The sequence below is a fragment of the Brassica oleracea genome, chromosome C1, assembly GCF_000695525.1.
Source record: "Brassica oleracea var. oleracea cultivar TO1000 chromosome C1, BOL, whole genome shotgun sequence".
NCBI classification, from domain to species: Eukaryota; Viridiplantae; Streptophyta; class Magnoliopsida; order Brassicales; family Brassicaceae; genus Brassica; species Brassica oleracea.
This window is the reverse complement of record NC_027748.1, coordinates 23,122,414-23,133,167: the sequence shown is the minus strand read 5'-3', so window position 1 is coordinate 23,133,167 and position 10,754 is coordinate 23,122,414. Positions and strand designations below refer to the sequence as shown.

The following is a 10,754-nucleotide window of genomic DNA, read 5'->3' as shown; positions in this document are numbered from 1 at the left end:
TCTTTGAAATGGAATTTAGAAGGCATTTAGAGTGCCACCTAGGATTTAGGCTTTTTTTTAATTAATACAAAATTAAGGTTCTAATTTTTTAAATGCTTCTCAATTAATATATAGGGGATATGGTACATCGTAAAAACATCGTTCTTGATAGTAGAATGGCCAAAAAGACTCCTTCAAGATCGTCAAATTAACATATAACAGTGGCCAAAATAAAGTAGGGAAATTAGGTTGTATGGCTACGAAAAAACAATATTTAGATCAGTAGCCAAATACCCTAGAATACATCGATACAGAGTGTATTTTATATAATATTACATTTCTAACCTTCAACGCAACCGGCTCAACCTGCAATTTAAAAGAAAAAAAAATTATTCAAGAGAGCAAAAGTTAAACGTTGTCATCAGAACGTCACACATTTCTTCTTCTTCTTCTTTCTAACATCTTACATCGCCCTGTTCGTTTGTACATCTGGAAGATGCATCCAGATGGTCCATCTAGATGTCTTATCCAGATGCTCCATCTGGGTGTTGTTCGTTTCTTCATTTCGTCCATGCATCCAGATGAATCATCTGAATGCAATTATGTTCGCTTGCTTTTCATTTTTTAACTTCCATCTACATCAAGGTTGACTTGTTAATAAAATGATTAAAATATAATTTTTTTTACGTTTCGGCGGAAAAATAGCATTTTTACGGTTTTGGCGGAAAATATTTTTGCGGTTTTTGAAGAAAAATGTGTGTTTTGGCGAAAAATTGTATTTTTGTTGCTTTGGCGGAAAATACGTTTTTATGGGTTTGGCGGAAAAATACGTTTTGCGGTTTGGACGGGAAAAGTGTGTTTTGCGGTTTTGGCGGGAAAAATGTTTTTGACGGGAAAAATGTTTTTCGCGATTTTGGCGGGAAAGGTGTTTTCGCGATTTTGGCGGGAAAAGCATTTTCACGATTTTAGCGGAAAAATCTGGGTTTGGGCAGGAAAATGCGTTTTTCCTGTTTTGGCGGGAAAATTGCGTTTTCCGATTTTGGCGGGAAAATGCGTTTTTTTCCGGTTTTGACGAGAAAATTCTGTTTTCCGGTTTTGGCGGAAAAATTGCGTTTTTCCGATTTTGGCAAGAAAATTGCGTTTTCCGGTTTTGGCGAAAAAAATGCTTTTTGCGGTTTTGGCCGGAAAATGCTTTTTGGAGTTTGGCGTGAAAATGCGTTTTTTGGGTTTTGGCGGAAAAAATACGTTTTTTTCGTTTTGACTGGAAAATGCGATTTTTTTGGTTTTGGTCGAAAAGTGTGGTTTTACTAGTTTGACCGAAAAATGTGTTATTATGGAAATGTGTGTTTTACGTTTTTTTGCGAAAAAACGCATCTTGCGGTTTTGGCGGAAAAGTGTGTTTTACGTTTTTTTGCGAAAAAACGCATCTTGCGGTTTTGGCGGGAAAGTGTGTTTTTCAGTTTTTGCGAGAAAATGCATTTTTTGGTTATAGCTGAAAAATGTATATGCAAAAAAATAGAATTTAGGGTTTGAAAATAATATTTTGATTTTAAAAGGTCATTTTTGTCATTTCTCATTTTGGACTAAATTAGATGCATCTGAATCCAGATGCACCATCAAGACTCACCTTCATTTGGGTGAGAATTTGAGATGAGTTTTTAAAAATTCAGCTGAATGATTCATCTGGATGTAGCATTATAATGCACAAAACGAACATCGATTTGCATCTTCACCCAGATGGATCATCTTGGTGAGCAAACGAACAGGACCCATGGTTTTCATTCCACATTATTGTTATACTATACTATTTATTTAGTTCCATTCTATTTAGGTTGAAGGTTTATATTTGGGTTTAGGGTTTATATTTGAATTTAGGGTTTAGTGATTATGGTTTAAGGTTAAGTATATAGGGGTTTACGGTGGGATTGTTATATGGTTAATTATTGAAGGGTTTAGGATTTAGTGATTAGAGTTTAGGGGGTTGTACTTCCTCTCAAGTCTATTTTCCTTTCCATTTTATATAGTATAGGTGATAGTACAAAATATTATATATTATTTTCATATTTTAATTTAATCTAAAATATTTTACATTTAGATTTGGGTTTAGGAATTCAAGTTTAGGGTTTAGTATTTCAGTCTTGGAAGTGTGTTGGGTTTAGGGTTGGAGGTGGGTTGGGGTTGAATTACAAGAGTAGTCTTCATTCCATGTTAGATAGTATAGAATAATAGTTCAAAATTTATATATTAATTATTTTTTGTTGTTTTCTTTAAAATATTGTGACTTTAAATTAAATTTAACATTTGAGTTTGAGTTTAGAACCTCGAGTTTATGGTTTAGTATTTAGGTGTGCAGGTTAGGTTTAGAGTTTATGAAGATGTTCTGTTTGTTCTATCTGACGTAGTACTTATATAAATGGAATAGAACACTTAGAAATTAACCCGTACGTAGACCATATTAAATCTCAATTTCTCTTGGACATGTGCGCTCGTCAACGTTAATCCTTGGTCTCACTATCACCGGTAACTTATAAGGACATAACCGGATAAAAGGTGTACAAAATGTTATCAATTTAATAACGTCAAAATCAAAGCTATTTACTTAATTTTGATTCCAAACTTGGTTAGATGGCAAATTCACCCAATAAAGTATCCCACAAATATAACTTCTTGTTAATGGACGACGTCTAAAACCCTGTCGATGAGAAAATGGGTGCCGTTAGGATTTTGCGACGCAAAAAGCGATTTTGAGATCTGAAGCTTCTCCGACTATACGCTCTCCCCCCGGCGTTTCTAAGGCATCACTACAGACCTCGGCGCACAAGGGAGACTACCCAACACTCCTTGTGCCGCCTCTGTTTTTTCTCCTCTGCGGATCTCGCAAGTTTTCTCTGGCTTCTTCGTCAAGGTTCGTAATATTCCGTCATTATTTGTCTTCCGTTTAAGGCAAGACACCTCTAAACCATTCAAACCCAAACTCTAGTCTCACTACTCCATATAAACCACCGCCTCCCCTCCCTCAGACCCACCACGCACCTCCACAAATCTAGCAATTTTTGTCAAATCTCTATAGGTTTTGCTAAGTTTCTACAACATCTCACCATGAGCCAATCATCTCTCATCGTGCACAAAGGTGGGTCCTCTAATGGCCCCCGACTCCCACGCAACTTTGAAGATGATATCATCCGTATCCCGGACTGCGATATCAATGACGTTACAGAACGTTTCCGTCTCACCCTCATAGGGAGAGTTTTTCACCTCCGCGGACGCAGCATCGACGCTATGATCAACCTTCTCCCACGCTCCCGGATCTGGAACGTAGAAGGAAGAGTCCGAGGATTCAACCTTCGGAATGGGCGCTTCCAATTTGACTTCGACAACGAAGCAGATCTCTTGATGGTCCTTAACAAGAGCCCATGCCATTTCAACCAATGGAGCTTCGCACTTGAACGTTGGGAACCTTTCACTAGTGAAGATTTCCCAAACACAATCCCCTTTTGGTAGTGTTATTGGTGTTCCAGTCCACTACTGGAATGACAAAACTTTCACGGATATAGAAAATGCTCTGGGCAAAAAACTCCTCATAGACGAAAAGAAGGCAAGAATCCAGGTCTCCATCGAAGCTGACATACCTCTACAACTCGAACGCAGGATTGGCTTTCAAAATGGGGATATCGGAAGAGTAACCCTCACCTATGAGGGTCTCCGTCGATACTGTTTTACCTGCCACCACATCTCTCACGATGAGAACACCTGCCCACAGCTAACTCCAGCGGAAAGAGAGCTAAAGAGGAAACAAAGAGCAGAGTCCCACGCTACAAATGATCAATCAAAAATCCCCTTCCATGACACACAAGGATACTTACCAAGAAACTCCTTAAAAATGCCTCGATCCCCTCTATATGGGAGACACCACAGCCCATCTGCTACCTCAAAGAACAGCGGCCTTGACGGCGAGGAGAAAAGGAGGAAGTACTCCCCTTCCTCCTACTCAACCCGAGAAGCGAGACCCACTGGTCATCAGACTAGAGATCATAGCAGTGTAAGCCGCCACGAGAATCGTCAATCCCACCACGGCAAGGAAGTGTGGAGTAGACTGGAAATCCCAACCAGGAGACACGAGGAGCGCAACGGCGAATGCCAGCACTCTCGAAACGTGCCTCACTATGTTGCGTCACGCTCACGTAACACCCCTACAAGCAGAGGACACCCACGACGAAACAATGAAGTCGCAAGGAACAAAGCATCTACTAACTGGGTGCCTCGTAAAACCCCTCAAGGTCACACGGAAAGGTCTCGAGCCACTTATGACTCGCAAAAGACAATTTCTGATAACCATGAATCCCTGGAATCAGGAGAAGTCGTCCCTAATCGTGGAACTGAAGCGGTCATTGAAGAAACATAAGCCGAAAGAACCCGGCGCCTTAGAGGCAAGGCCATCGTCACAGACTCCCCCACCTCCAACGCAAAGGAAACTCACCCCTCCCTCATGGCGCGCCGTAGCAACAATCTGACCATCACTGAACAACCCTTAGATGCTCCTCCTCTGCTCACACGCCGAGAACAAAGGTATGACCCTCCTATCATGGAACAAGGAGACAAGTCTATGGAACTAGATGCTGGCCTAGATCAGGACTTAGGTGTTCCATTAACTGAACTAGAATTAGCCGAGGTTGATAATTTGGTGCTTGAAACTGAACGCCTAGAGATGGAAGATAATATGATTGATATAGAGAATGATGATCTGCTTGGAGACTCTCCTGATTTTGATGCAGAGAAAATAGAGGCGATCTCTCAGCTCTCTCCAGCGAATGCTGCGATCACCAAAATGGCAACCTTAAGCCAGCACCTCCCTATCGACAAGGTAGCTGCAGCACATGAAGAACCCGGTTCAAAAAACCAGACAGGCCCCTACATCCCAAAAGGCTTTCTGAAGAAGAAGACCCCCAGGTCACCGGACATCAAAGGAGCAAACGATTCTAAGAAGTTCCATACTCTCAAAGGCAAAGCCTCCCCCAAGAAGAAGAATGCCCCGGGTAAAAGGCAAACAACTTCTTCAACTATGGTCCCTCGTACTGAGGTGTTTCCGTTGGCTATAAATAAAATTTTTTTGTCCCGTTCAGGTTCGGTGGTGTCCCAGAAACCACCCAGTAAGAAGATATGAGTGCAATAGCTTGGAACTGTCAGGGTGCTGGAGCCTATCTGACAAAAAAACATCTCCGGGAGCTGCACCGTTGTTTTCTTCCTTCTTTCCTTTTTTATCAGAAACAAAAAACAATTTTGCTTTTCTTCAAGACTTTCAGTTTGAATTTGGTTATAATAAATTGTTCACTGTCGAACCTGAGGGTAGAAGCGGTGGAGTAGCTCTTTTTTATTTGGATTCCTTTGATGTTACTGTTCTTTACTCCAATAATCGAATGATCGATATTGAAGCCACCATTGAAGGACACAAGGTCTTTATTACTTTTGTATATGGTGATCCGGTCGTTGAGTACCGAGACAACGTATGGGAGTGCCTCACCCGCATGAGCCTAACTCGGACTGGTCCATGGTTGATGCTCGGGGACTTCAACGAAATTACTAGTAACCGCGAGAAGAAAGGGGGCAGGAAATGAGCTGAATCATCCTTTCTCCCCTTAAAGAATATGCTAGCGCACTGCGGGATGATTGAGTTTCCATTCAAAGGGAACTCGCTTTCCTGGGTAGGTAACAGAGTATCGAGGAAAGTTCAATGCAGGTTGGACCGGGCAGTTGGAAATGAGGATTGGCACCACTACTTTTCCCACACGAATGTGGAGTATCTGCGTCTTTGGGGTAGCGATCATCGTCCCATAGTTACCCGCTTTCTCTCATTCAAGAAACTTGGCAGCAAAGCCTTTAAATTCGACAAGAGATGGATAGGCAAGAATGGTTTCCGAGACTCAATCCTTCGAGGATGGAACGTCCCTCTCTCCTTCCATAGAGACGACCTTCATGATAGGATCGAGCGATGTCGCAAATTTATATCACGCTGGAAACGTGATAATCCCTCCAACGCAGAAAAAAATATAGAAGAAATCAAAGATCAGTTCGAGAAAGCTCAAATAGACGATGACTTCTCGCAAGAAGCAATTCTAAACCTCAAATGGAGCCTCTGTACGGCCTTTAGGGATGAAGAACTATACTGGAAGCAAAAGAGTCGAGCGACTTGGCTTCGTGAGGGTGATCAGAACACTAAATTTTTTCATGCTACCACAAAGCAGCGGAGAGCAAGGAATCGAGTAACAAAGCTTCGAAAATCAGCTGGAGTCTGGGCAGAGACCGAAGAAGATATTGAAGAGGTGGCTACAAGATACTTCCAAACTCTTTTTACCTCCTCGGATCCATCTGATTTTGATGAGTCTCTAAAGTATATCACCGAAAAAGTTACTCCAGCCATGAATGAAGCTCTTACAAAAATTCCATCAGATGATGAGATACATAAAGCAGTCTTTGACATAAACCCGGACAAAGCCCTCGGTCCCGACGGGATGACAAGCCTCTTTTTCCAGCAATATTGGGGTATCACAGCGGAAGTGATGCGCCAAACGGTCATAGACTTCTTCCAGGACAACGCTCTTGACCCCCGTCTGAACCAAACCAACATTTGTCTTATCCCAAAAACCGAACGGCCAAGTGAGATGTCTGAATTCCGCCCCATCAGTCTATGCAACGTAAGCTACAAAGTCATCTCCAAAATCCTGAGCAAACGCCTCAAACGCTGGCTTCCCAAATTAATATCAGAAACTCAATCAGCCTTTGTGGCTAGGTGTCTTATTACAGATAATATTCTGGTAGCTCATGAAGTATTCCATGCCTTAAGAACTAATCCAAGCTGCAAAGCCAAATTTGTGGCCATAAAAACCGACATGAGCAAAGCGTTTGACCGGGTTGAATGGTCCTTCCTAGAGGCTCTCCTCATCAAAATGGGCTTCTCCCCAAAATGGGTCTCCTGGATAAAAATCTGCATCTCATCTGTGTCCTACCAGGTACTCTTAAACGGAGAACCGAAAGGTAAGATATCACCCTCGAGAGGCATTCGACAAGGAGATCCACTCTCCCCCTTCTTGTTTATCATCCTCACAGAAGCCCTCATCTCTCAAATCCAAGGAGCGGAAAGGGAAGGAAGGATCACTGGACTAAAAATAGCCTGAGGCAGCCCACCAATCTCACATCTCCTGTTCGCAGACGATAGTCTTTTCTTCTTTAAAGCAGAAATCTCGCAGTGTGCGGAGCTCATGAAGATCATCAACACCTACGGTTGATCCTCGGGTCAGCAACTAAACGTTGACAAATCCTCCATTCTGTTCGGTAACAAAATCCCTCCAGATGTAAAATTGGAGATCAAGCAAGCACTTGGTATCGCAAGGGAAGGCGGCATGGGAGTCTATCTCGGCCTTCCGGAGAAAATATGTGGAAGCAAAAAACAAGCTTTTTCTTTCATCCAAGAACGCCTACAGAGCCGCATAAACTCTTGGTCTGCGAAACTTCTTTCCAAAGGCGGTAAAGAGGTCTTGATAAAATCAGTAGCGCAGGCACTCCTGATCTATGTTATGTCATGCTTCCTGCTACCTCAAGAAATTATCCGGAAACTTACAGGCGCAATATCTCGGTTCTGGTGGAGCACAAAAGATAACAATCGGGGGCTTCACTGGATTGCATGGCAAAAGATTTGTATGCCTCGAGAAAATAGAGGATTAGGTTTCCGAGACTTCAAAAACTTCAATCTCGCATTACTTGCGAAGCAACTCTAGAGACTTATACACTATCCAAATTCTCTCTTAGCAAGAGTCCTCAAGGGCAGATACTTCTGACTCTCTAATCCAATTGATGGCAACAAGGCAAATAACCCTTCTTACGTATGGAGAAGCCTAATGGCGGATCAACCTCTACTGTCAGCGGGTCTTCGAAAGACGATCGGAATGGGACAAAGTACTCTGGTCTGGGCTGACCCATGGGTCCCAACGACACCGGCACGGCCGGCTTTACCCTGCGGACCATCCTTCAACCCCGCGCTTCGTGTCAGTGATCTGATAGACCCCATAACGAAAGACTGGAAACACGATCTCCTAAGCGAGCTGATCGACCCCAACGACCTTCCCCTCATACGAAGCCTAAAGCCCACCCGCTCCGATCGCGGCGATAGCTACTGCTGGACCCATACGAAATCTGGATCCTACTCCGTAAGAACTGGCTATACTCTAACAATGGAAATGATGGAGCGCCCAGAAACAAAACCAGTACTTGAGCCTAGCTTCACAATCCTCCAAGCCAAAATATGGAAGCTTAAGACTACAAAAAAGATAAAGCACTTTATATGGCAAGCTCTCTCAAACTGCGTACCGGTCTGTAGCTCACTCTCTGATCGCCACTGTGGAACTGATCGCAACTGTCCACGGTGTGGTGCTGACGAAGAAACACGAAACCACCTGCTCTTCGAATGCCCGCCCGGCCCTCGATCCAAGCTTGGCCCCTCGCGGATATGCCGCGTCTTCCAGGGATATTCCCGTGTAACTCAATATATAGCAACCTGAACCACGTCCTATGGCGAGCAAAAGAATTCGCAATCCCGGATAATATCATTGCCACTGTCCCATGGATAAGTTGGTTCATATGGAAAGCTCGTAACGACAAAGCTTTCAACGGCAGGGACATCACTCCGCTGGAGACCATCCATCTTGCCAAGTCTGAGGCGGAAAGCTGGAAACTCGCCCAGATCATAGGGAAGCCGCACGAGGAGGAAGCTATAGTCGAGGAAGCTGTCCCACGACCTCCCCCACCGCCCATTCCAAAATGCACGATTGACGCCTCCTGGCACAAAGAAGATAATTTTTTTGGAGGAGGAATGATCTTGACGACAGAGGATGGGGTGTCGACATTTGGTTCATTCGCTAGTAACCGTGTCTTAACCCCCTTACATGCGGAGTTCCAAACTCTACTGTGGGCCATGAAATCCTCTATTCAGTTAGATCATAGTACAGTGACAAGACAGACTGCCTTCAGCTAGTCAATATCGTCGAAGAAGATGAAGAAGACAAATGGCCATCACTGTTGGCTGAGTTCGATGAGTTTCACCTTATATGTTCTATGTTTGCTTTTTGCTCATTTTCTTTTATTCCCCGTTCACTTAATCTCCGAGCCGACCGCCTTGCTAAAGGAGCTCGTTCTCGTGGATTATCCTTTTCCCATGTAAACACTCAGCTCCCAAGTTGGATGGCTCAAGAGACCAATCTCTTGGTAGCTTCTTAATAAAATATGGAGCTTTCGATGTCAAAAAAAAAAAAGTATCCCCCAAATACATTACCAAGTACATGTCAATAAAGGAACTTGAAACATTGACTGCCACAAAAATATAAGACAATGCGATTTCTTCAAATCATTATTTGCTTTGATCTTTCAGTTAACATATTGAAAATCCATTACTCCATTCATTTAGTGAGGCTCTACCATGAAGCTTTCAATTGTCAGGTACAATTCACATCAACTATGGATCAATTGTTTTCAGTATGCATGATGTCAAAGATTTTGCATAGGTAAGAAAACCTTGAATGATGATAATAATGAGTCTACATGTTAAACTGGTCGTCTTGAAAAGGGCATTTTGAAATACAAAGCTATAAAATTCGAATGATTAAAATATAGAGCATTCTAAATATAGAGCGTTCCTATTTCTTATGTGGTTAAATCAATAATTTAATTCAGCGATTAAAAAATAAAAGGGAAATTGCCAAAAATATCAGTTTCAAAATACCACTTTTCATGTTTACACTAACCACGGATTTAATTCGCCATACGTATGTTGGTCTATTTAAAGTTTTAAACTGTTAGACAAATAATAAAACGAGCATTTTGAAATACAAAGCTATAAAATACGAATGACTAAAATATAGAGCATTCTAAATATAGAGCGTTCCTATTTCTTATGTGGTTAAATCAATAATTTAATTCAGCGATTAAAAAATAAAAGGGAAATTGCCAAAAATATCAGTTTCAAAATACCACTTTTCATGTTTACACTAACCACGTTTACCCTCATCTTAATGAAGGGTAAAATACGTTACATGGAATCGTCGGTGAAGCTACGATTCTCGCTCCGGAATCGGAAGCGGAAACAGAAGCGTCTGGAATCGTCCAGAATCGTGATTCCTAAAAAACGGAGTTTGGAATCGATGTGGAAACGCACGATTCAAAGTTGGAATAGTCTTTTTGTTTTGTTTTGTTTTGTTCCCGTAAGCTTTCTATAACTTGGCCCAAATTGTTTTTAGACTATAAGCCCACTTTGATATAATAAATACATTATGACTTGATTATGAAGAATATGTTTTTTTTTGTTAAAAATACAATAAGCTCAAACGTACAACCAAAAGAAAATTTCAAATTGATCAACCTAAGTTTCTTATCTATAGTTTTATCTTTGTCAAATTAGTTGTTCAGATTCAGTTATACTATATATTGAATCCATGTGAAGTTTACATAGTTAAAGAAAGCAAAATAAATATTATAATTTTTCAAAGATTTTTTTAGTTTAGATAGTGTTTTTAGCATTTTGTTCCATGATATATAAATGTTAATATATATTTTTTTGATGACACTATATATATATATTATACGCTTCCTATGCGTATCCGCTTCCTATTTTTTTTAAAATATTCGCTTCCACGCTTCTATACGCTTCTACTTCCGCGTACCCGCTCCCGATTCCATGTAACATAGGGTAAAATACATTTGTAACCTTTTGATTAACTTTGACAAAAAAAAAA

At 41.4% G+C, this 10,754-nt stretch overlaps 1 protein-coding gene across 1 annotated transcript; it reads left to right on the top strand.

The window, feature by feature from the left end:
* Positions 1 to 8,476: 8,476 nt before the first annotated feature.
* Positions 8,477 to 9,001, top strand: LOC106335345. Its single transcript, XM_013773849.1, has one exon. The coding sequence runs from the start codon at positions 8,477 to 8,479 to the stop codon at positions 8,999 to 9,001; it is 525 nt and encodes a 174-aa protein (XP_013629303.1).
* Positions 9,002 to 10,754: the final 1,753 nt, after the last annotated feature.